At 41.1% G+C, this 27648-nt stretch overlaps 1 protein-coding gene across 3 annotated transcripts in view; it reads left to right on the top strand.

Annotated features, from left to right (window-relative positions):
- gpm6bb (glycoprotein M6Bb) overlaps positions 1-27648 on the top strand; it is a 53820-nt gene that overhangs the window by 15539 nt on the left and 10633 nt on the right. The window contains exons 1-2 of one of the 3 annotated variants that reach the window (XM_036575589.1): positions 18098-18401; positions 27120-27306. In XM_036575589.1, coding sequence (XP_036431482.1) covers positions 18353-18401; positions 27120-27306 — 236 coding nt within the window. In that variant the 5' untranslated portion in view covers positions 18098-18352. Of the gene's footprint in view, positions 1-18097; positions 18402-27119; positions 27307-27648 lie in introns of those variants that run through there. The other 2 variants (XM_036575606.1, XM_036575598.1) reach the window with 2 other exon arrangements.

Genomic DNA, 27648 nt, shown 5'->3' with positions numbered 1-27648 from the left:
GGATCCTTTAAATCTTGCTAATTGCTGAGTGTCGGCCTGGAGAAAAACTGCTGGGTTCTAATTAAATATTCCTGGGAATTCCGATTAGTCATGTCTCCAGTGATCCCAACATGTGGCTAAGTGGACAATTATTTACACAACGCTCTGTTCTACACTCTTAAAGATGGTTCCTCAAGGATTCTTCATTAAAGAAAATGGTTCCATATAGAACCATGAGTATTTAAAGAACCCTTTGCATGATTACAGGGTTATTTGCATCGTGAACGGGTGCTTCAGATTGATGGAGAATGTGCTGTATATGTATATTCTATATAGAACCATCTACAGCACTTTCTAGATCAATCTGAGGAACGCTTTCACCATGCAAAGGGTTATTTGAGTCTTCATGGTTCTATATAGAATAATTTTCTTTACGAAAGAACCTCTGAAGAACCATCTTTTTAAGAGTGTAGAGAAACTTAAGAGTCAGAACTGTTCACAGTGGTGGTGATAGGAACCAGACGTCTGCCTCTAAAAGCTCCCTCACAGAAAGTTCCTACATGAAATGGTTATGAATTCACTGAGACACTGTTACATGATAGTTTTGAGAAGGTTTTGGCCTTAAACTCCATTCATGGTGGAGGGATACATGCAGGGCGCTGTGAGGCAAAATAGTCCCCAAAGAAAACCTATTATTTCAGACTTTCCACTATTTTCCATCATCAACATTCCATATAAACTCAGAAGACTCGTGTAGGTTCACTGGTGGTTCTGGATAGTAAATAAAATGTCTATATTTGTGTTGTAGCCATGGCGACCCCTGGGGCTGTATTACAGAAACTTCTTAACTCCTAATTCCTGACAGTAGCTGTTCCAGAATAACAGTTCCTACCTTCATAATCTCATCATGAACTCCAGATCAGAAAACAGCATCACACAAACATCCTAACTAGACTGAACCTCCTAAATCCTGTCCTAACTTTAGGATGAACCCCAACAGGGTCCTCACTTCTGTTTAAGGTCCGTTTCTATGGTTTTTAGGCAGCTGAGTCAGCAGCATAGTTCACTACCAGCATAATGAGCTCCATTTATCTCTACTGTAAAACGCTGCTTTCACTGTGAGATGATTTTCTTTTCTAACTCTGCGTTTTAAAGATCTCAGACGCTGCAGACTCGATCTCCACCGCCCCTCTGATCACCTTCGTGTGTTAATGTTGATGATGAAATATTACAGTGATGGTGGTGAATAATGAGGAGACGGAGCTGAACGTGTGTCTGTTTATTAGGAGGAGTAACGTTAGCGCGCTCGGCTAAAGCGTTTGGGAAATGGAGACTGAGACTGTGGCGCAGCGGCACTCTGATGAACAGCAGGGGGCGCTCTCATAGCATTCATTACTTACAGTTCATCACACTTTTGTTTGACCTTTTTACATCAGCTGTCTCACTAACTAAATTGATTATTTTGATTACGTGTTTACGTTTCAGCTGTGCGCGTATGGTTGGTTGCTAAGCAACAGACATGACAGTTGATTGCCGACTTTGATCGAGTAGATTAAGATTGCCTAACTGGAGATAAGAGATAAGAGAAGATAAAATTCCTAAATTAAGATCAGATTTGCTTCTGTAATACGAATTTGTGAAAAATCTTATCTTGACCCGTCAGATCTTCAGACAAAGCTTGAGCTTTGGTTCAATATGAGAAATTATGGTGAACAATATGTCAGTAGTCTTTATGGTTTTTGCTGATAAATGTGAAAATTACAATATTATTATTATTGGTCTGATATTGGAATTATGGCCTGTATTTACAACCTAAAATTAACTTTTGTATTTTAGCTGTTTTACCAGTCTTTGGTGAGAAATCTTCCAGTGTTATGTTCATCAGTTGTGAGCGACTCTAGTTAAGAGTGCTTGCTAAATAATTTAAAATATCTACATCAAGTAATGAAAAAGTTTACAATTATTCTCCAAAGAATGTCTGATTTTAGCTGTCATGGCTGCGTAAAATAGTGTGAACTTGTTTTATAAAAGGTAGGATTATGAGTTGTTGTTATCAGCATCAGCCACAATAAGGTTCCGTATCGTTGAGTGATCTGGTAACTGCTGAACTCGGGTAATGACTGTGTCATTAGTGTGAATGTAAAGGCACTCAGTGAGAATAAAGGCCCTGCAGCTCAGAGAGAGACGGGGTTCTGCTTGGAGCCCAATTAGAGGAGCTGTGTTGAAAAGCTTCAGTATGATTCAGGCACTCTGTTGGTTGGAGCTGCCAAAACGAGTGATTCACAGTTTCCCTCTCAGAGTTTGGAGCTGGAGCTCTTCATGCTCCACAGATTCATGTTGATGGCATCGTTTTTGACTCTGTCTGTTTTCCTGGACTTGTGGTCACTTTCATATGTTTGGATCGTCACATTTTTCCTTAAGGTTATTGATGAACTGGGCTCTGCAGTGGCGTTTCAGTCGTCTGTGTCAGACCTTGAAAGCACTTATTCCAGTTGGTATTCCACGTCGTTGCCAGGTGGTTGCTGTGGTGTTCCATTTAGTTGCTTTGGTGTTGCTAGGTGGTTGCTATGGTGTTCCCTTTGGTTGCTGGGGTGTTGCTAGGTGGTTGCTATGGTCTTCCCTTTGGTTGCTCGGGTGTTGCTAGGTGGTTGCTATGGTGTTCCCTTTGGTTGTTGGGGTGTTGCTAGGTGGTTGCTGTTTTGTTCCCTTTGGTTATTGGGGTGTTGCCAGGTGGTTGCTATGGTGTTCCATTTGGTTGCTGGGGTGTTGCTAGGTGGTTGCTGTGGTGATCCATTTAGTTGCTGGGGTGTTGCTAGGTGGTTGCTACGGAGATCCATTTAGTTGCTGGGGTGTTGCCAGGTGGCTGCGGTGGTGTTCCATTTAGTTGCTGGGGTGTTGCTAGGTGGTTGCTATGGTGTTCCCTTTGGTTGTTGGGGTGTTGCTAGGTATTTGCCATGGTGTTTCCTTTGGTGGTGGGGTGTTGCTAGGTGGTTGCTATGGTGTTCCCTTTGGTTGTTGGGGTGTTGCTAGGTGGTTGCTATAGTGTTCCATTTAGTTGCTGGGGTGTTGCTATGTGGTTGCTGGGGTGTTGCTAGGTGGTTGCTTCAGTGTTCCATTTGGTTGCTAGGCTGTTGCTAGTGTAGCATAAGAGGGGTGTACAGACTTGTGGCAACAAAGTTTCTCCATTCATTTCTATGAGAAAAAATCCATCTTTAAATGGAGGCTAAGCGGAAACTGTACATGCAGTTAAGACGTTGTATATTGAAAGAAGCGGGACGAGTTAACAAACAAAAATCCAGCAGACAAGAAAGAAAATAAATCGTAAAACAATAATGTTGCACTTTTCACAATTGCTAATAATATAATACTGAGTAACTCAACATCTTTCTTTTTTTTCTTTTTTATTGCTCTCGAACTGAGCTACAGATGCCTGTGGAGACCATGAACCAATATATTTTCATAATTTTACTGAAAATGCTGATGTCGCACTCTGGAAACCTCCAGCAGAGACAAAGAGGAATTTCCTCTGTAGACTAACGGCTTATTAATGCTGTAATAAGCTCTTGTTTTGATAGTAAAGGGGAATAAACCATTACATGCCCATATTAGGGAATAAAGCATTAGCAGTCTAAATGAATGCTCTATATTTCTCTATCAGTTTTCTTTTCCAGATCATCACCTTTGATGCTTCGTCATCAACTTACTTCTCAGTCTTCACCAGTATCCGGTTTCTCTCTGGCTGAGCGTGAGCATTTTTGCTCGGGGAGTCAGGAGTCGAAGTAGAGGGCGAGGGGTTTGAGGAACGTTCAAACATTCGAGCCCATGGATTATTCCATTCCACTCCTTTCCATTAAAAATGAATGCTTTGGCTCGGGATGCTGTAGCAGCTTCTTCTTCAGGAATCTCAGAAATTTCCTTCAGCAGTGACGCTCCTCTTGGCTCGCAGGGCCCATGTCCGCAGCGTGGAAGTCATTACGTCGAGGCGTCCAGCCCAGAATAAGCAGGGTGTCTGCTCTTTGGTTGCCATGGTGCCGGTGGTGAATAGTCCCACACGGTTGGATGTCCAGCCTGTGGAGCGTGTGGAGCTCACCTACAGTCTGTGGTATTGTTACTGGTTCACACACTTCAGCTCTGTGGTATTGTTAGATTATGGCTTGGAGAGAGCAAAGACGAACTGGGGTCAAAGGTCAGGCCTGGGCTAAAAGGTGCAGCTGATGTGGGTGTTTGACCTCCTGAAGAGTGGTCAGCTGGTGGCTTTAGTCTGAGACCTGCTCCCAAAGCAGACTAGTGGACCAAACGGGGCTGTTGATACTACTTTCACAGCTTTTGGTAGAAGAGAACAGCTTAGATGAGCACAAGCTGAGAGTGTTTAGTCCTTAAAGTGTTGTTATTCTTGATGGTATGAGGAACATCTTATCAGTGCTGTTCTTTAGAGATAAAGCTTGTACAGTCAGTTATAGCTATAGCTATGCAAATTTTCATTAATTATGAGAGAAATAGAGAAACTAATTATTTAATTATTATTTAATTAATAATTATTTTAATTATCATTAGAGAAAACTAGCACATTAGCAAACATATTAACTAGCTATTCTGGTTTTCCTTCATTTTATATCATTAGCTATGGAGTTTGTAGTGAAATTGAAAACGAGCTGGTGTCACATTAGCAAACTGTCCACTCTGATGTTCATTCATTCTTAGTGAAATTGAAAACTAGCTAGTGTTATTCACAAAGTTTATGTTTAGCTGTTCAGATTTTCATTCATTTTTAGTGCAATTGAAAACTTGCTAGTGAAATTTTAGTGCAATTTTAAAAATAGCTACTGAGTTCAAGCAAAGTTAATAACTAGCTGTGAAATTGATGCTAGCTATTTAGACCTTTATTCAAATTTAGTGCAGTTGAAAACTAGATAGTGATATGTTAGTGAAATTGATACTATCCATTCAGATTTATGTTCATTTTAGTGAAATTGAAAACTAGCGAGTGAAATTTTAGTGCAATATTAAAAATAGCTAGTAAGATATTAGTGAAATTGATAAGTAGCTGGACTGATTTTCATTCATTTTAAGTGAAATTGAAAACTATAGCTAGTGTCACATTAGCAGACTAGCTGTTCTGATTCTTATTTATTTTTAGTGCAGCTGAAAACTTGCTAGTGAAATCTTAGTGCAATTTAAAAATAGCTAGTGAGATGTAAGCAAAATTGATAAGCTGTGCTGATTTTCACTGGCTAGTCACAGTAGCAGACTTATTAACTAGCTATTCTGATTTGCATTCATTTTTAGTGCAACTGAAAACTAACTTGTGAAATTTTAGTGTGATTAAAAACTAAGCGTGACTGAGCTGGTGACAGTTAAAGTTCATAACCATACAGATTTACATTGGTTTTTATAATATTAAAAAGTAGCTAGTGAAATGTTGCTGAATTTGAAAACTAGTGACATATTAGAGAAATTGACATCCAGCCACACTGTTTTTCATTCATTTTAAGTTGTTAGCTACAGAGTTTGTAGAAATTGAAAATGAGCTAGCGTCACATGAGCAAACTATCTGTTCTGATGTTCGTTCATTTTTTACGCAATTGAAAACCAGCCAGTGAAATTTTAGTGCAGTAGAAAACTGGCTAGAGGCATGTTAGCAAAATTGATAACTAGCTAGTCAGACTTTTATTCATTTCAGTGCAGTTGAAAACTAGATAGTGATATATTAGTGAAATCGATACTATCCATTCAGATTTATGTTCATTTTTAGTGGAACTAAAAACTAGCAAGTGAAATTTTAGTGCAATTTTAAAAATAGCTAGTAAGATAATAGTGAAATTGATAACTGACAGGACTGATTTTCATTCATTTTAAGTGAAATTGAAAACTATAGCTAGTGTCACATTAGCAGACTAGCTGTTCTGATTCTCATTTGTTTTTAGTGCAGTTGAAAACCTGCTAGTGACCGCAAAATTGATAACTGGCTACGCTGATTTACTGGTTGAAATTGATTGGAGCATCTCTTTAATCAGTTTTAACAATTAAAAGTTCACTGTTCGGAATGATTTGAACGGATTCAGTCACGGGCCTCAGCTGCCGCGACTCGACTCAGAATAAAACATTAATATCAGCCTCGACGCATAGCGAGGAGTTGTCAGGCATTCGTGTAAGAAAGCGTGAATCTGGCCTGGCTCTGTTCACACGTTCAGAGAGGATAAAGACTCTGTCCTTTCTCAGTTCACTCTTGTTCTGCTCAGTTTTGTTCTGAATGGGCTCAATAGGGCAGCTGTTTGCCCTCATGAATATTCAGCAGGCTGTGACACAGGCGTCCTCTCAGGTTCAATGCTACTGCCAGAGGAGGACAAATCACAGACAGGCCTGGACGTCTATGGAGAAAGAAACCGCCTCAGTACTGCTTTAATACTGGGAGACAAGCTCAGTTACACTGGATAGTGAAGACATTTTCACGTTAAACAATTTCCCTGATAACAAGAGGATAGTGGACCACTGACGGCCCGCTGATGGCAGATCTGGTGGTCCACTGGTGTTTTGCTCAGCGTTTTCTGGGCGGCCCACCGGTGGTTAAGCAGAGTGTTAGACAAAATTCCACTTATCATCACTCATTTTACATTTTCAGTCCAGTTTACTGATTTTTCTTCCTTCCTTTCTTTAGTTAAATTAGTTTAGTAAATAATTTTAGTGTCGGCAACAACATTATATATAAAACCATTTTATTTTAGGCCTAGTCATTTTATTTTCTCTCAGTTGTTTGTAATATGTACTAAGTTTATTTTCTAAAATAAAAGTCTCTTTGCATTTAAAATCTTTTTTAAAACAGATTTTAAACAGATAAAAAACTAGTTAGAGCTTGTATGCAGGACAGTAATCTGGGTGGTCCGAGGGTGGACCAGCAGTGGCAAACAGTCAGCGTCTTGCCGACCTTATCAAGCCAGTGGACCGATATATGGTGCTCTCTGGGTTGTATCATGATATTTTGAGGTTTTAAAGAAGTAGTGCTGCGTTTAAAACGGGCTATAACAGTGAGCTCTTCTGAGATGTAGGCTATATTTAGTATTTAATCTCAGGCAACGTTAGCATAATGCCATATTTCTATCATCTATATCCGAATAATGAAGAAAGGCGATAGCCTTAAAAAACAGCCTACCTCATTACTATAAAGAGAAGTAATAACAATACCTGGCAACCAACTAAAACTTTAAGTGAACTTAAACTTCTGTGGGCATCCTTTGTGTTGATGGGTGGCAGAGAATTTCTTCAAAATTCTGCATAATGATTAAACATTCAGAGTGGTTTCCATTCTTCAGAGTCAGAACTGTTCACAGTGGTGGTGATAGGAACCAGACGTCCACCTCTAAAAGCTCCCTCACAGAAAGTTCCTACATGAAATGGTTATGAATTCACTGCCTGATGACTGAGACGCTGTTTTATGATAGTTTGGAGAAGATTTTGGCCATTCATGTTGGAGGGATACATTATATGCAGGGTGTGTTGAGGCAAAATAGTCCTTAAAAAAGATTTTCCACTATTTTCCATCATCAACATTCCATATAAACTCAGAAGACTCGTGTAGGTTCACTGGTGGTTCTGGATAGTAAATAAAATGTCTATATTTGTGTTGTAGTCATGGCGACCCCTGGTTCCCATCACCACCACTGTAAAGAGACCCGAGTCGGTAAGTGAAGCATTTCAGATCAAGCCACTCTGAAATGTAGAAAAATTGGTTGGTTTCCCATTTAAAACAAACCTCAGTCGCCACATGAAGTATGTGAGCTGTGCTGCCCACCGTTTATCACACCATCGGTCACTCTTATTACATGGCTAATATGATTTGAGGACCCTTTTGGCAAATCTTCTCCAGGGAAAATATTTTCCGCATGAGGAGAAACTGATCGTAGTGTTGTTGAAAAACGGGGGAACACAGAGTGGAAAACTTTCTCCAAGCGTTGTTTCTGAGACGCTGTTATGTTTGAAAGGTGTGCTGTGATCAGCCACATGGTCTGTTTCAGAGACGTCTACACGGCGTTCGGAGAAAGTGAGTTCGGAGTTGTTAGCAGTCTAGAAAAATGCCAAGAATGCCGAGCGGATTTGGACATAATGGATCTGCTCAGCTTGGAGAGCAGCTGTTAGCTTCTGGATCAGGATGTGAACTGAACCGGCTTTGTGCTTTGACCTCGGAATTGAGGTGCATAATTATCCGTTTGTTTCCAGTTAGTGTGGAACTGTTGGAGCTTGTTGCAGATTTTGGGTGATATGAGATCTGAACGTTGAATGTATGTTAGTTAATAGTTTATAGTACTCATATACCGAATCACAGAAGGCTGCAATATGCAGATGAGCCCTCTAACCAGACACTGATACAAAGAATTTGGCCAATCCGATTAAATACATTCCGATTATAGATTAAGACTGAGGTGTTTATTCTCACACTACTCAACACTCTGATGAAAATCTCCATTTACATGCTCACTACAAGTAATCAGATCCAAAATGATGCGCATGTGTAGAGAACCGCTTAGTATAGACGTTACCATGGCAACCAGCATCACGTGAGTCCAGTCAGAGTGGGATGAGCAGCAGTGAGCAGTGCTTGTGTTTAAACTCCAGCAGCGCTGCTGTGTCTGATTCACTCAGACCAGCGCAACACACGCTAACACACCACCACCACGTCAGTGTTACTGCAGTGCTGAGAATGATCCACCACCCAAATAGTACCTGCTCTGTGAGGGTCCATGGGGGTCCTGACCACTGAAGAACAGGGTAAAAGGGGGCTAACAAAGTATCAGAGAAACAGATGGACTACAGTCTGTAACTGTAGGACTACAAAGTGCACCTATATAGTAAGTGGAGCTGATAAAATGGACAATGAGCGTAGAAACAGGGAGGTGGTCAGAATGTTATGCCTGATCGTTGTATAGCTATTAGCTGTGATCTCAGCGGTTATGTTGTTTAGTATACAGCTATATTGTGTTACATGAGTACGTGTTCTGTGTTTAGCTAGCCACATTTCAGCCTAGCTAACGTTAGCTAGCAGGCAGTGCACCAGGGACTGCTTGCTAGTTAGATTGAAATACGACTGGCTACATTCCTCGAACGTACACGCTTCAACGAAGTGACTCAGTCAGTCAATCAGGCAATGGGCAAAAAAAGGAAAATAAGTATAGTTATTATTTATATTATTATTATTATTATTATTATTAGTCCTTATTTGGCCAGTGTAAATATGATGATTAATTATTGTGATCCAAATAAACATTTAGGTTAGCGTTAGATGAAGTGGACTTCTTTAAATTGAACGTTTTTTGTATGGGGGCCCATTAGAGGTGGGCAATATAAAAATATTTTATCATATTGTGATAATACGTCCAAATACACCTTTCAGAGAATACTTAAATAACACTGACCAGCTGCATGTTTCATCAAAGAGTGCATAATTAGCCCTGTTTGGTTAGATTAAGTGCAGTGCAGTGGGTGAAATGTTGAATAAAAGTCATTATAATCATAGTTTTTGATTATATTTTTTGAATGTGGTACTTTATTCTTTTGCACTGCGGCCCATAAGATCCTGGTTACACCACTAATGCAGCCCTCAGATCTTTGCATTGTGTGCAGCTGCATAATAAAACTTCATGAATACTATTTACGGTTGCTGGCAGTGAGACCTCTGGCACGTCTTCCCATCTGTCAGACTGCAAATGAGCATCCCGCAGCAGATCTGGATGCTTTTTTGGATTTTGGCTGAGAATTCCGGTCCTCTGCCTGGAACGTTTGGTCTTGGGTTACCATCAGCTCTGTTTCTTCTCGCCACAGACCATCCCAGGGTGCCAGCCAAAGGGGGGCGTGGAGTTACATGAGAGGGCAACCAGTGGTCGCCAGGAACCTCAAAGACCAGAGTTTCTTCCAAACCTGAAAAACCCAGCAGCACAAACATGCAATTACAGACGTGCTGATTCAGGGCTCCTCGTTAGTGTTTATGTGGGTGGGGAATTCCATGCCTACGAGTAAAATCGGAGCAGGATGTGTAAAAATGGGACGATGTGTGGACCACACCGGAACCGTGATACCACGTAACTCAGCGACAACTGCTGAACCTCCGTAGATAAACACCTCAGGAACCAGGAGGGTGTATGGTTCTACCCTTAAATGCAGCACAATACTTAAATTTCCCTTCAAGGCGCAACAATGACTATATATTAAGCATGACACAATAAGAGTCCTTGGGCAAGACTGTGTTTTATTCGTTAACTGTTGTGTACAGGTCTAGGTAAGAGTCCCTGGTAACAATATTCATATTTTTACATAATTAGAGATAATATTTCGCTGTTGTCTGATCAAAACCTCATATCTCCAAAATGGTAACTTTACAGTAGAAAGAAAAAACAAACTTTACTTTTAATGTAAGTCAATGGAACCAGAGTTTTTTCCAAGACATGTTGGGTCATTTCTTTTAGTCCAATCATCATAAAATGTACATACAATGTAAAGGACAACAGGTATTTTCAAATGATGTCAAAAATGGAAAAATGACAAAAATGGAGTTACAAGGTTTTCTTCCGACAGCAGCGATATATAATATTATTATTATTATAAAAATTATTCGCATAAAGTAAAACTTGCACATTAATTAAAGTTATGGGTTATCATACCGGTCCAGAAATTACAAATCTTTGCACCTCGATTAAGAACTATTTTTCCTTCCGCTCCTCAAACACTATAGTAGTAATGTAAAAGCAAGTTCTACTAGTTTTCACTGTAAATATGGTGAATTTTCTCATTTTATCTGCTCAAGAAGACGTTTAACAGTATCTCTGTTGGTGTCTGTATCAGAAAACTGGCCTTGGTATTCTCTGGTATCGCACTGAAGAGAAAATCAGTGGTATCGTCCATCCCAACTGGCATATTCCTCATCTTCCATTCCCAAAAAGAAGCTTTTCCAAGTCCATTTTTGGGAAATCTTCCTTGTTTTGCTCATCACTTTTGAGGAGAACAGTTTGTGATGATACTATCATCCAACAAAACCAAAACACACCGTATTTTTTCAAATATCTGACACAAAAGATATTTTCCGTCTTGCGTAGCATCCAAAAGTGTAAAAAACCATATGATTTTTTCAGTACCTACAGCTGAGCCAGCACAGATTAGAACAAGTCAGGAAAACATTTGTCTGCTCAGATAGATTCATCGTCCAAAGACTAAAGACCCGTTCTGAATCAAAGTCTCCCTAAGGGTCACTAAAGTTCACGGTCAGCTCTCAGGGGAGCTCATCAGGTTAGTCATTTTCTATCTTCTCATCAGCTCCGATTTGCCTTAAATTGGGATAATAATGGGCTTTCGGAGAGTAATTGTGTTTTGTTTTGGTCAGCCAAGGCTTGCATTCCCCACAGTCTTATTATTTTTTCAAAAGCTGAGTGCTACTGGAAGTGCTTTCGGATTCGTTCTGAGAATATTTCACTTTAATGGCTGCGGGACAGTTTTAATGATTTGGGTTTAGATAAGAGCTCTTTGGGCCAGTTTTCCCATCTGGGATTACAGGGAGTGTTTTTAGAGTCAATTTTTGGAAGTTTAGTTGGTCTGTTTGTCTATATTAGTCATCTTGAACGGATTAGCCTCATAAATAGTGATGCACCTATTTTGGAATTCTTGGGCTGATAACATTATTATAACGTATTACGGATGAAACCAACATCAAATAACCAGCTTTTACTTTTTTTTGCATTTTAAAACACAATACAATCCATATGTGAAGTGAGTGTAAACATAACATCATTTTGCAGTTATTATAAACTTTTACATTATTTAGTGTAAACATTTTTCATTTATTTAGCAAGCAGTCATCTAAAACCATCCACTGCAGTAAGTAAATGTAACATTTAGAGTGCATTGGTATTTGGTGTATCAGTAGAGTGATTCATATTTCAGTCATTGTTATGGTTGTTTGGAAGTATTTGTATTGCCAATTTCATAAATTGGGACAAATAAAGTTACTAAAACTTATCAGAATTCAGAAGCTCTTTTAATGAAATATGCGTAGTTTAGTGTTGTTCTAAGTTCTAACGATGTCCAATTTATGCCTGGAAAAGCTGCTACATGTTGATATTGAAGTATCCTCATATTGGCCACCTCTACATACATCATCTCTCTATGCTACATAGACAGAAACCTCCAGCAGCTTCAGGGCAGCACTATAACGAATATAATGCAACTCCAGCCAACTCCAGTTCAGCCCACTGAGTATTGTTAGTGAAGCTGTGGATGTTGTTGATTTATTTCCTTTAATAGGTCAGTCAGTGTGGGAGCTGTTTGGCGTAATAGAGCGTACAGCCTTGTACTGTAGGTTAAATCGATAGCAGGGGCCAAATATAGCTACAGTAGAAATATGGAGCCTGTGCTTTTAGCATAACAAAGTGGGTCAGTGTTGGAACAGACAGATATCTTGGATTGAAAAACGTGGTAGAAATACTGTGAACATGTCAGTAGTGAAGTTTTTATGATGATTTGCCTGTTTGACTTGAATTGCATTGATCGTTTGATCTGAATTGAAACGTAATTAAACTTTGCCTTCTTGACAAACCTGGCAGTTTTTTTAATAAACACCAAGTATTTTGGTGTCTCTGAAAGGCTATATATGGTTTGTTATGGTTAAGTGATTTCCGTTTTTTCAGCTTTTTAAAAACGGATTACTCCATTAGTCGTCAAAATAATTAATTACTAATATAATTAATAAAGATAATTCTTGTCGTTAGTGTGTTTATTATAATTTAGAGGTTTTTCTTAGTTTGCATTTATTTATTTGTTTATCTGTTTATTTAATTTTGGCCTTTGTTTGAGTGGGTGCAGTTTTAGTTTTGGTTTTATTTAGTTTCAGTTTTAGTTTTAGTTTTTGTAATATGATGAAATATAGTCTGTATTTACACACTGTATTTATACACACACACATACATATATATATGTATATATATATATATATATATATGTATATATATATACATATATATATATATACAAATTGCCTTATTTACCTTTTGTTGTATTTATGTTATGCTTATTACTGTTATTATTATAATAGTGGTAAAATACTGTATTGCAGAATAAATAGTTGAACTAGTGAAGTTGTTGTTATACAGTAAAAAGTTGTTGTTATACAGTAAAATGCAGTTCTTAAGAAATGAAATCACTGTAATCTTACAGATATTTACCGTAATTTAGAAAACACTACTTTTGCTGTTAATTAACGGGTTTTGGACTTTTTACCATTTTTTATACATAAACCTCAAAACGCTGTGCACTGTTAGAGACATTTGTTCCGACTTCAAAACACAATTCTTATACACTGTGTACACACAGTAATTCGTTCTGGCTGCAGTGGACATTATAGTTTTTGTTTAGTTTTCTTTGTTTTTGAAAATTTTTACTTAGTAATTTTTTCACTGCTTCTTTTTGTTGTAATAAAAGGTTTGCGAACGGTAATAAATCTGGTCTGTACATGCACAGTGTTGTCTACAAGTGACTTTTCCAATCAGAAGCTCATGAACAGAACAAATAATACGTCATTCGTAAACATCTAACGAAGGTATGAAAGCAAGCAATCAAACTGCATTTGTCATTTGAGTCCATCCAGAAGGTATTAAAGCTTGGCAGAACCGTTTTGACTGTATCTTCAAAAGCTCTTAGTCTGCTTTCAGCGTTCCTCCTTTCTTCAGGCCATGTTCTCACAGATGCACCGGCCTCCCCTCTTTCGGTACCATGTGGGAGTCTTTCTCCGTCACGAACAGCTGAAGGAGGTGACGGAGGGTGAATGCGAGGACTTGAAGCCCTCTCAGTTCATGAGAACGTTCCTGGTTTGTATGCCGAGCTGTCTTCCAGTCTTCCGGGTGAGTGAGCGCTAGCAAGCTATTGAGCCTTGGCCTCAGCCCACAATGGCTGGTGCACAATACACTGCCCCCCCATGCACCCTCCCACCCCACCACGTCCCCCACCCTCCATCATCAGCAGCTGTCTTCAGACGGCAACACTTGGGCAGCCACTCCAAACTTCATGGGAAACACTTTTGAAGGGCTCTTGGAAGGTTCTACGTGAGAACTGACCCAGGGTCAGCTTCTGGGGTGGATCCTGAGGCCAGACACTTTGGCTTATTCAGTATATGGGTGCAAGCTTTAAAAATTGGATACAATTTTAGGAGATATTTATGAGAAGATCAGAAATAAAATAATTCAATTGCATGAGGAAAGGAAAGCCAAAAAGAGTGATTAAACAGGAGCTTCCAAAACTGGAGTTCAAAAAATGATTAGAAGATACAGAGAAAATGTGTCTCCTAACAACCACCTGGAAGAGCTGGTCGACCCCAAAACTGCCCCCATCAGATAAACAGCACTTAAAGCTTTCATCTCTGAGAGAGAGGAGAAAAACAAGCTGATCAGATCTGAAAACATCCACAGGTGTTTCTGTCCATCCTTCCACTGTGAGAAGACGACTCAGCACTGTGGGTCTGAAAGGATGTGTAGCTGATCAAGAAGAACCTCACTGAGAAAAGGAGACGGACACATCAAACAAAGAAGCTGAACGATGGACTGACCACCCCAGAGTCCAGACCTCAACACCACTGAATGTGTTTGGTAACTTCAGAAAATGATCAACCAGCTTCTAAGACTGAACTTTGGAGGTGTGTCTGCAGATTCTTTGAGGAACTGAAAGTGAGTCTCCTGAAGAGAATGGAAGCTGTATCGTAGCCCTTCGCTCTCGTTTATACAGCTCGTGGATTCTTGTTACAGTGGAGGCTGTGTCTCCACTTTGCTGTTGCTTTTGTTAGTTTGCTGCTCATTGATTTATCTGTAGTTCTCCTTTGAGCAGTGCTGAGCGGAGTCTGCTAAAGGTGTTGAAGATCTGTTTAAAAGCTGTTTAATCATTCTGTGAATGATTGTGTTTCTGGCTGTGGTTCATCGACTGTCTTTTTGTTGTTGCTGTCCATGCAGGTATCATAGCAAAGTAATGAGCTTAAATCAGCAGATTGAGTAGTTTGCTGCCTAAATCCCAGTCTGGACACAGCAAAACGAATGTTATAGTTTTGAAAAAGGGATGTAAGAAAATATTGATACACTTGAGTATTGCAATATTATATTTTTATGATGCTGTATCGATCCTCAAAAACACAGTATCGATTTTTAATTAACAGTTTACATTCAAAGATTTGTGGCAGACGGTGGTTCATTTTGTGTTGTGTTTAAAACCCTGACCGGTAGATAGCAGTGTTGTATCTTCAGCCACTAGACTTTTTCTTTTACTTTTTCTTCTTTCTTTTTCTTTTATTTTAAGCATGTAGTGGTGTGTTTTTACGCTGTGAGAGTTTCCCTAAAATTAGATTTTTAAAAATTGCAGTATATCACCTTACTTACAGTATCGCAATATATTGAAATATACTGAATCGCAATCCCTGTATCAGGGCTGAAAGATGAATTGTTATTATATTGAAGTCACAGTTTAAGAGAGTGCAATTTTCGAACCGCAAAAGCTGAAATTTTTGAAAAATTTATCCAAAAACATCTTAAGTTTCAAGTGGGGAAATTAAACCTAATAACACAGAGCTTGTGAACTGCCTGTAGATGATTTAGACCAATCAGAGGCAAGCAAACCTCCATGTGTTGTGACAATTAGATATTTTTCCCAAATCGTTTAGCCCTCCTGTATCGTGAAACGTATGGTATCGTCAGATTCTTGTCCATACACAGCCCTGGTTTGACATGCAGTGTTGTAAAGTACTTTAAAGCTGTGACATATATAAACAGCATTGCCCATGTTTAAAAAGGTGTTTGCATCAGATTTCTGAATTAGTTCTGCTGCTAAAGTTAATACAGTAATGGAACGACCCTTAAAACGGTGTCTCTCATTTCAGGACGCTGGTTCGTTCACATTAATAACAGATTTGAATCACTTACCTAAATGAGTCTGAACCATCCTGTGAGAGAAACCGGATTTGAGCAAGAAATCAGATTTGAGCAACAAGGCTTACAATGTGAACATAGACTTTAATGGAAATTCAACTCAAAACAGCTGCAGCACACAGGCAGCTCAGGCTCTACTGTTTTCCTGCTGGCCAGCTGGGCTATAGCTACACACAACTTTAACTTAATACAGCCTGGCGTGTCTGACGCCACAGTATTTAATAACAAAACAAAAAATGGAATGAAACAAGAATATGTATTTGTTCTTGTGTGCCTGTATAAAAATAAATATACATTTATTCTGTTTTGTAGCCTTTATAGAAAAAGCTGTTGAGGTAATGCTGACTACTTTTCAGCCCTTCAGTGCACAGAAATGTGCTCTCAGTTCTGATGTTAGTAGTTGTTAATATTTCATTTCTTTTTATTTTGCAGAATAGTAAATAGTGCTTTTGTAATTTTGTATTTTGTTATTTGTTTATAGAAGGGTTTGAGAGGTTAAAATGTCTGCACTTGCATTTCATCTACCTAGAGACACATTATTTTAATAGTAATTTATCACCTCTCATATTGTCATTGTGATATCAAACAGCTTTATTGAGCATTGCATATTATCAATATCGTGCAGCCCTAATGAGGACAACTGAGACTGATGGACAGTGTGGCTTCATGGCGTTTAAACCACAGCCGCATTGGACTTAAGGTGAAGTTTTGATTAAAAACCACTCAAAAAGTCCTGCTTCTGTAATTACCCGACAGCTTCCATTTCCTTTTTCAGAGCCATACATTGAGTCTTAACTTACGGCGGGATTTGAAACGTACCCCGAGGGCGAGTGAGGACGGAGGGAAATGGGATCTAATGAGCCGAAAGGTCACTCTGGCTGGGAATTCCGTCTCGTGCCTCCATGTTTCAGCTCGATTAATTCGGTAATGAACGAGGTTCAGCCTCAACATCCATCACCTTCATCCAGCGAAGGTTGACGTGCTCTGAGCTCTGCTAAGCGTCGCCTCTGAAATCGTGCGGTTACTAGCTGTAGCTTTCCGACTCGCTGTTTGTCTCAGTGTCTGTGGAAGTTCTGGAATTCTTCAGCTCGGTTTTACTGTGCCTTTGTGATTTTGTGGTCGAGTTAAAAGCTTGCAGATTTGCTAAAGTGGTTTTGTGTGGGCAAATGAGGAGCCCCGCCCCCCATCCCAACCCCCCCATCCTAACGGGCCTCTTCATCTGTGGTCTCCTGATTCCGTGAGAACCCCCACTAGAGCAAAGCATCACCATCACGTACAAGTCGAGGTACTCATTCACTTTGCATTTCATAATTATTTGTGTAATTACAGAATTATGTAATTATGTACATATATAATTACATAATGAGTAACATTTAAATTTGATTTACATTCTGTGTGGACAGATTTGCACTTCTGACCTTCTTTGCGTGTTTGGATGTCAGAAAATGACAGCAACAGCAAAATGTAAAACGTTTTTCTTTCCAGCCAGAAATAATTTAGATTAAATGTAGGAGGCAGTTCAGAGTGTGTGTGTGTAGAGAGAGAGAGACCTTCAAGGGTTAAGGTGTCTTCAGTCTCTCTCTCTCTCTCTCTCTTTCTCTCTCTCCCTCTCTCTTTCTCTCTCTTTCTTCCCCCTCTCTCCCTTTCTCTCCTTTCCCCTCTCTTCTATCTTTGTCTTACTTTCCACCCTCTCTCTCTCTCGCTTTTTCTCCCTCCCTCTTTCTCTTCCTCTCCCTCTCTTTCTCTTCCTCTCCCTCTTTCTCTCTCTTTCTCTTCCTCTCCCTCTCTCTTTCTCTTCCTCTCCCTCTTTCTCTCTCTCTTTCTCTTCCTCTCCCTGTCTCTATCGCTATTTCTCTCTCTCTCTCTGACCTCCTCTCTCTCTCCCCCTCCCTCTCTCTCTCTCTCACCTCCTCTCTCTCTTTCTGTCTTCCTTCCCTCTCTCTCAGTCTCTTCCTCTCTTTCTTCCCCCTCTGTTTATTTCTTTCTCCCTCTCTTCTTCTCTCTCTGTCTCACGGTGGAGTATATTATGGTCTGTTGTGTTTAGCCGTAATACATGCGGTGGAGACATATGGCGCCCCTCAGGGCAAGGGGGGGGTGGGGTGGGGGTAGGGGTGGGGGCGAAGGGGGGTGGTCTCTGTGTATTGTGTTGGGGGGGAACGTGAACCTGCTGCTCTCTCACTCTCTGAAGGACCGTCTGATTATCATTCACACAGCAACTCTGAGCGAACGAGGAGTGAAACAGAGAGAGAGAGAGGGAAGAGGGAGACAGTCGGGGAAAAAACAGTTCTGTGGGAGACGGAGAGAGAGAAAGGAGAAGGGAAGAGAGAGCGCAAGAAACAGAGAGTTGTGCAGAAAAAGGAGAGAGAGAGAGAGAGAGAGAGAGAGAGATTGCAGGAGGGAGAAGTGAAGGAATTTTTGGTGGATGTGTTTTTCGCGCCATGGAAACTCAGTCGGAGGAGAGCCGTGAGCTGAGCCAGGAGAAAAGAGGTACATCCAAAAAAAGCTTCTTCACACCATCACAGCACAGTGATAGGCGGTCTCACTCAGGTCCTGGAGGCAGTCGTGGGCGATATATCATCGATGTGATTAAATTCATCAGGTCATTACTTTGGGGGGTAAAAACTCCATTAGCCAAAATTTCATAACTCACATGGTGCACTGTGTAGTGAATAAGGGGCCACTGAGATTCAGTCATTACTTCACTGCAGTAACAAGACAGGAATACGCTACCCACAGGACCCCCACAGGACCCCCACAGGACCCTCGCAGAGCAGGTATTATTTGGATGGAGGGTCATTCTCAGCACTGCAGTAACACTGACATGGTGGTGGTGTGTTAATGTGTGTTGTGCTGGTCTGAGTGGATCAGACACAGCAGCGCTGCTGGAGTTTTTAAACACTGTGTCCACTCAATGTCCACTCTATTAGACACTCCTACCTTGTCAGTCCACCTTGTAGATGTAAAGTCAGAGACGATAGCTCATCTGCTGCTGCACAGACTGTGTTGGTCATCCTCTAGCCATCATCAGTGGTCACAGGACGCTGTTGGTTGGATGTTTTTGGTTCTCAGTCCAGCAGCGACGCTGAGGGGTTTTAAAAAAAGTGTCACTGCAGTGCTGAGAATGACCCACCACCCAAATAATACTTGCTCTGTGGGGGTCCTGTGGGGGTCCTGACCACTGAAGAACAGGGTAACAAAGTATGCAGAAAAACAGATGGACTACAGTCTGTAACTGTAGAACTACAGAGTGAATCTATACGGTCAGTGGAGCTGATAAAATGGACAATGAGTGTAGAAACAAGGAGGTGCTTGGATGATGCTTGTGAGCCACAGTTTACAAATAATGCCATTAACCTGTCCGTTGTTGTGTTGCTTTGGTCTTGTGCTTGAGATCACTGTCCTGCTGAAACGTGAAGTTTCTCCCAGGTCCTCTTCTGCCTGTATTTGGCACCATCCCTCCTTCCTTCATCTTTAAGATGCCCAGTCCCAGGTGTGAAAAAGCACCCCTGACAACATGAAGCTGCCACCGCCATGCTTCACTGCTGGGATGGTGCTTGTTGAGGAAAGAGCAGTGTTAGTTTTGTGCCATTTTTGTCTCATCTGACCACAAAACCTTCTCCCACATTTTAGCTGTGTCACTCTGACGCTTTCTGGCAAACTCCAGATGTGCTTTGATGTGTTTTTCTTCAGAAATGGCTTCTTTCTTGCCACCCTCCCACACAGGCCAGTTGTACACAGAGCTCTTTATGTGGTTGACTGGTGCACCTTCAGTCCAGTCTAAGCCTCTGAACTCTGAGCACTTTCAGAGTGACAAGCGTTATTACAGTAACAACCATAATTAGTAGTAGATTTAGTCTTCTGTCTGTTTTGGCTGTTCTGTCTTCCCATTTTCACAGCAGTTTAAGTAGATGTTGATGTTACCATGTTGGAGATGGCCATGGAAAAAACAGGGCTCCCTCATCTCTGAAATCCCAATGTGTGTGTGTGTGTGTGTGTGTGTGTGTGTGTGTGTCTGCTGATGGCAGCAGAGAAACACTGACAGTAATAAATGAGTCTCGCTTGCATCTGCACCCCCCCCCACACACACAGGTGTATTCTGGATGTGCGACTGAGAGTGTACTGATTTTCCCTCCTTTGTTCTCTCCTCTGAGAGGGGGTGAGCTTTCTTTGTTTCCCCTGCTTATTATTATTATTAGTAGTATTATTAAGATAATAACTTACTTTTCTTATTAAGTTTGCCCAGCAAGCTAACTTGGTCTTCTTATTCTCCATCTTTTTATTCTATGATCAAAATAAAAAGTTAGAACCACCAAAATATGAAGGATTGTAGAACCTCCACCTGAAAGGTAGTCCCATATGAACGAATGGCGGAACGTTAAGGTTCTGAAACGGAATCCTTCTTAGATAAACCTCTCATTCCACCACATTTTACAGTATATGACCTAAAGTTTGCACGCTCCTCTTATGTCACCATGATGCAAGTACACTAGCAACACCATAGCAACCACTTGGGACACCATAGCAACCCTCTACCCACCATGACAGATAACATAGCAACCACCTGTCAATACCATGGTAGTGGTCAAGACCTATCAACCACACAACAACTACCTAGCGATACCCTGGCAAACAGCTGGAAGACCGTAAAAACCGCATTGCAATACTCAAGCAACCACCTAACAACATCATAGCAACCACCTAGCAACGCCTGTAGCAACCACCTGAAACACTACGGTAATCATCTAGTAACACCCTCATATAAATTACTTTAGCAACCACCCTAGCAACACCCATAGCAACCACCTGAAATCATCTACCAACACCCTCGTATGAATTCCCTTAGCAACCACCTAGCACCACCACAGCAACCACACAGCGACACCTGTAGCAACCATGTGAAACACTACTGTAATCATCTAGTAACACCCTTACACCTTTATATGAATTACCTTAGCAACCACTTAGCAACACACTAGCAGCCACTTAGGAGCTTCTGAGGTACCATAGCAACCACCTGGAATGCCATAAAAACTGCTTAGCAGTAACCTAGCAACCACACGACATAACATACTTTAACACTGATATATGAAATCATTTTCTGATTGTTTACCCTGAATTGTTGCCTCGTTCAGAAGCAGCCTGTGCTGAAACACTCCTTATAACTTCAGTGTGAATGGGGCGAAAGTGCTGCAGGCTGAGTAGGCAGATATATAAACGTGTTAGACTTTAGATCATCATGAAAACACTTACTTTAAGTTGTGTTTTTGTTCAGGCAGTGGTGATAGAGCAGAGGAATGTATGCGCTCACAGCTGAGTGTATGAACCAGTGTCTGTGTGCATCCTCATATCGGAAGCTGGACCGGTCAGCAGGCCAGCAGGAACTTGGCTGAGGACGTAGCTGATGCCGCCTCTTCTATGCCTGAGTTGCATTGTGGGCCGGAAGCCGCTCTGTGGTGAGCCGCGTCTTCTGGAGGACTTTCAGGAAGCGCGAGGCCTCTAGCCGACCCCTTCGGATTCAATAGCCGTCTCCGTGGAGACCAAGAATTGCTGGTGGTCTTTGAGCTTTGAGTGTCCTAAGGCTGGACGTTACGGTGAAAATAAAATGTTGTTGTTGTTGTTGTTGTTCTTGTTGTTGTTGTTTACAAGCTCTCAATAATTGGTGTAAGTCTGTCTTTATGATTCTTGCAGTTGTTCAGTGAAGTACTGGCCACGCCCATCATACTCAGAGTACAGTATTGTGATGGAATTCATCACTAAACGATAACATCTCTTCATTTTGTCCACCCCTGCTCGGCCCCTTTTACTGCCCTGGTTTTAAAGCCGGCGAGTTTTGGGGCAAACTGCATGACTCACATTGGCACTTCACTGAGGCAGCTGGTCAGCCTTATTCCCTCCCTCACTCCTTCTTTCTCTCTCTCCTCTCCCTCTCAGTGTTTACTTCAGCTATCTGTCACTGCCTGAGAGCATGTGAAAGTCATCAGGCAGAGGGGAAAAATAACCCGTGTTCTGTGACTGTGCTCTGCTTGAACTGTTCTTTGGAAACTCTTGATTTGAATTAGTCATCGAATTATACTTAATTAAATTTATACCGTGACATTTTGGAGTTTCGATTCTGTAGAGGACTGTAGACTGCTGGGTCACTGTCACTGCTAAGAGGGCTCCACCACCCAAATGTCTGGCCCCCTTTGTGGGCTGAAATTTTGCAGTGAAAGTTGGACTATAGCCTGTGACAAAGTACGAGATGATGTGTTTCTAATAAAGTGGCCAGTGAGAGGAAGCACACGGTAGGTGTTTCTAATAAAGTGGCCATAGAGACGCAGTGCAAGGTAGGTGTTTCTAATAAAGTGGCCAGTGAGTGGAAGTACTAGGTAGGTGTTTCTAATAAAGTGGCCAGCAAGTGGAAGCACAAGGTAGGTGTTTCCAATAAAGTGGCCAGTGAGAGGAAGTACAAGGTAGGTGTTTCTAATAAAGCGGCCAGTGAGAGAAAGTACTAGGTAGGTGTTTCTAATGGAGTGGCCAGTGAGAGAAAGTACAAGGTAGGTGTTTCTAATAAAGTGGCCAGTGAGAGAAAGTACTAGGTAGGTGTTTCTAATAAAGTGGCCAGTGAGAGGAAGTACAAGGTAGGTGTTTCTAATAAAGCGGCCATTGAGAGGAAGTACAAAGGAGGTGTTTCTAATAAAGTGGCCATTGAGAGGAAGTACAAGGTAGTTGTTTCTAATAAAGTGGCCAGTATGTGTATAGTCCTCCACATTGATAGGCAAATATCTTGCGTACAGTGGATTAATTGAGGCTGGAAATGGCTCAGTCATCAGGAAAAGGACCACAGAGGAGCTGATATTTGGATTAAATGACCAGCAGGACCAGTGAGATATGACTGGCTCAGCTGGGGGAGGAGGGAGTAAACTGGACAGAATGAATAATGTTGCATTATGGCTACTGCCCGTGTCTGTATAGCAGCATTTTAACGGTCCGAGCAGTTCCCAGTTACGAGTTTGCTGCTGTTGTTACACTCACACTAAAAGCTCCAAATCCTGAAGCAGCTCCTGAACCTCAGCACCAGCTGAGAAAACAAATGGGGTGATTTAAGGTGCTGTTAAACTCAGCAGCAGGCAGGTGGTGCAGAATGAGGGTCTTTGTTTGTAGTCTGAGTGCATCAGAATGTTTTACAGGAGTGTGGATGCAGAACACTGTACGGTTCTCTGGTAGACTGGGACCATATGGGGTTAGAAAAGTACTCTGGGCCACTGAAATGTCTTGTTGGTTGAAGAATAAAAAATGTGCCTTTGTAATATTTGTAAACCAGGTCATCCCGGCTGGGGGGACAATGGAACTGACTACCCAGGACCCCTAAATGCACAGTGACATTTGGTATCTTAAAAAGCCTTTCAGTGGATGGTTCCCTGATCATCCTGTACTGTTTGCAATGCTAGTAATATTCTGTCCAGTGAAGACCACAAAACCAGGTTAAAATCAGAGATGGTGTTGGTAAATGAGCTGAGCACTTCTAGTAAAAAGGTTCAGTAACAGTGGCATAAGAAATAAATGTTTGGGTAGGCCTGTGAAAAAGTGGGTAGGCCAACTATATAGGTCTAATTTCCATACATGCTGCGTACAGCAATGTCACATCTATTCCAGCACTTCTTCTCTATGGTGATACAAAAAACAGCCAGACTGTGTATCATCAACAGGAATACTGGGTTCACATAAATACAACCAACACTACACATCACTAAAGCATGTGTCCGATCACCACTGGTAAGACTTGTTCCCAATGAAGACGAGATGTACAAGACAAACCTATACATCCTAGACCAGAGGTCCAAGTCGGGACCCAGGCGCTGTCCTATGCGGACCTGGACCTTTAACCGATAAACTATGGAGAATTATTTAATTTCGGTGGGGTGGTCCCATTTTAATGGGTGTAACTTTTTATAGCATTTATGGTAGCTTTAGTGGCCCGGGAGACTCACAGACCAATTGCATGCGTTGTAAATATCATACGTACGTGAGTGAGTCACACACAGGGGAGGGACGAGGCGAGACACAGCAGTCAGAGAAGAAAGTGAGTCAGAGGGAGGTTATTTTACATGCCGTTCTCTAAAAAGAGAAAGACTGACAAATATTGTTGAAATATCACTGAATTGTACTTTATTTGATTTGACATTCAGTTGTTGACTGTATAAGATGTTGATATTCCTACTAGGCTACTTCAGTAAACAGTATATGGCACTGAGTCATGATGCAAGTCAGACATTATGATCTTCTGGACCTTTGCTTGAGGAAATCTTCTCTAACTGGACCTTATTGAATTTTAATTAAAGACCCCTGATCTAGGCTAAAGCATACTGCCATAGCAAGCATGTAAAACATTAATGGACACTGTTATACTCAGTGATGACTCACATTGAAGTAATGTTAGAGTCCATTTCAGCTTTTGTAGTAAAGATCATAGACCCTCATTCACCAACCGTTCTTAAGAAGAATTTCCATTCTTAAAACCCACAGTTTTCGCAAAGACTCTGTCATTCACCAGTGTTCTCTTATGTGGGATTTGTTCTTAGGTAAGAACAGAATCTACACACACTCAAGAGCACGAAGGTGAGAACGGTTCTGCGCTTTAAGAACACGTCATGAATCTGATGTAGACTTTTTCTCAGGATCTTTCTCAAGAACACACTTAAGAACAAACTTGGGAGGATATTGGAGAATGAGGCCCAAAGTAAGTGCCAAATTCACAGACCACCAACAACAATGTTTTTGGCTTTGGATGTAGAAAACAACGTACTCTACCCTATCGGGGACAGAACGTCTTCTGACTACAGCTGGAGCTTTAAATACGCTGATGAAGAACCGAAGGCTTGAGGCAGTGGTGGATAGCATTGGTTGGGAAGCAGTGCTTGGAGGGCTGAGAAGATAAGGCCGAGCTTGGCTGAGAGTATAATAAATGTGATTGTGTTTGGCTCTAATACAATGAAAGCACTTATAGAAAACAAATTGTGTGTTATTGCTTTAAAAAAATGAAGCTTCATAAATATTCTCTGTCCATTTCATTGGACTTTGAATAGTCTGGGTACACCCAGGGTTACCTGTGGCTACACCTGTTCAATAGTACCAAAAACATGTAACATCACTTATAACGACAGTGAAACCTTTTTGGTTCTGGAAGAACCCTTAAATAGGAACCTTTACATTATAAGGTTCTTCACACTCGTACTCACACTTCTTTTCAGACGTGGTTCTTTCAGTAACAAAAAGTGGTTATTCTATGAAGTCGCTCAAAGAACCTTTTGTGGCACTTTTTTGCGCAAACATGGAAAGCAAATGAATTAGGAAGTACAGTTTAAAGCTTACATTATGCTCCAAAGGGGTCCACGCCCACTGCATGGTCCAGGAATCCGTGGAACCTGTTTGCAAAATCAACTCAGTAGATGAAACTGCAAGAAGAAGCTCTCAGAGCAATCCTTTCAGATTTAGAAGGAATGAAACATCTAAACCAAGAACCATTGAGGAACCTTCATTATCAAAACTGTACATATCTGATGGTGCACAGATGATCAGCCCCGTTCATCGCTGGTCAGTTTCTAACCAAAGGGCAGCTGATGGCCAGGTACTATTTGGGTGGCGGACCATTCTTAGCACAGTAGTGACCCTGACTTGGGATCTGTGAGGTGATGGTCCAACAGTGCTGCTGTGCTTGTGCTTGTGCTTGTCATGCAGGTTCTTGAGGAGGAGAAAGTGGATAATTGTGTTGAGAACGCATCAGCGTTTCAGCAAACACTACAAGTCCAAAGTGCTCCATTATTGTAGCGCTTCCAGAACTCATTACCTCAACTCCTGGAGGCAGCCAGCAGATCTCCCTGGAGATCATAACACAACACTGGACCGTAATGGAACTGCTACAACAGCACTGATTTCCAGCCAGTGAGAGAGAGAGAGACTCCACTGCGGGTCCAGGCACTGGGTTGTGGTGGAACCCGTTGCCGTGGTAACGGCTATTCACCAGCCACTGGACGGCGGACAGCGCTGGCCAGACAAAAGCGGTCTGAAAAGGCCTCTCTCACGTTTCTGTTTTCATTTCCTTTGTCTCTGGAGTGAAAGGCAGCAGCACGGCCGAACTTTCAGGATTACGGCCGAGCTCGAGGCGTTCAGTTGGATCAGCAACTCGCTGCTTTATACCGAAACCATGACTGATCGGATTGCGTACCGCTGATGACCCAAACGGTGTCCAGTCTCGAGCTTGTCCACGTCCTACAAGCTACAACCTTTTTTCTAAAGTTTTTATTGGTTTGGATTATCAAGAACACCTCCACGTTCTTCTGTTACGGCCTGTGATCACATGATTAAAGTAGTTCTTCCTTTCCTGAGTGTGTATACAGTCCCGCGCTGTCGCCCTTCCAGCTGTAGAGATACTTGGAGTTATCTGGGCCGACATGAATTGCCATCGATTTCCATGACACTCACAGTAGAGCAGGTCATTAGTGTGAAAAAGCAGGCTGATAGATGACCAACAGTGACCGCAGCTACCCCACAGCTGCTGGTCAGATTACAATAGAAACAATAGTTGTGATAGTTCTGATGATGCTGCAACTCAAATGAATAGAAAAATGACCAAATAAATATAAAAAAGTGAAAAAACATATGTAATAATATGTATATACTGTATTACTGTTTTTTTTTTTTAAAAATAGGCATTTTTATGTATAATTATTATGTAATATATGTATTAAAAAAATAAATATAATTTAAATGTATATGTAACAATTACTGTTTTTATATTATATATATTTATTTACATTTTATGTGACCTTTTTATAAAAACTATTATTTCAATTATGTATTAATAACTTTATTAAATTAATATGTAAAAATTGTCTGTATATATAAAATTATATATATATAAATTGAAATGATATATAAAATGTTTATATTATATGTTTTATAATTTTTAGAGACTTTTGAACCACAGTTCAGGATTGTATGTAAGAGTGTAGGATTTTTTATGAAATTATAATTTGTTTGTATTTTTCTCTCTGAGACTGGTGTCCTCATTCCATTTCCTCTCTCTCTTAACAGCATATAATAATATAACTGGAGTTTATTACCTTTACGCCTGCGGCACTAACTCAGTACGCTGAAATGGTGTTTGCAGTGACCGTTTAAAGGACGTTGTTTGAGATGTGCTGAATGTTTGTTTTTTTCCTGCAGGTTGTCTGGACTGCTGCATTAAGTGTCTGGGGGGCGTTCCCTATGCCTCTCTGGTGGCCACCATCCTGTGCTTCTCCGGAGTGGCTCTGTTCTGTGGCTGTGGTCATGTGGCCCTGACCGGAACCCTCACCATCCTGGAGACGCACTTCTCAAAGATCACCACTGACCATGCCATGCTCACCGACATGTAAGTGAGACCCCTTAGTGTCATCATGTATTTGAGTATCTCAGAAACAGTGGTTTCCTTTAATCTAATTCTTTTAAGCGAAAAATTAGGCAAAAATCGTATTTCCCCCAGTATCCTCACTTAACCCAGAGGTAATTAATCATCCCAGACATTGCGAGCCTGAGCCGCGACTTGAGTTCACAACTCAGAGACTATAGATGCAACTTGGGCTCGTACCCCAGAGACTCTAGACGCAACTTGGACTCGTGCTCCAGGGCCTCAAGACGCACCTCAGGCTCGTACCCCAGAGACTCTAGACGCGACTTGAGCTCATACCCCGGAGACTCTAGACACGACTTGGGC

Source organism: Colossoma macropomum, unplaced genomic scaffold, assembly GCF_904425465.1.
Source record: "Colossoma macropomum unplaced genomic scaffold, Colossoma_macropomum, whole genome shotgun sequence".
NCBI lineage: Eukaryota > Metazoa > Chordata > Actinopteri > Characiformes > Serrasalmidae > Colossoma > Colossoma macropomum.
The sequence above is the reverse complement of the archived record's forward strand: the minus strand, read 5'-3'. Positions and strand labels throughout refer to the sequence as shown.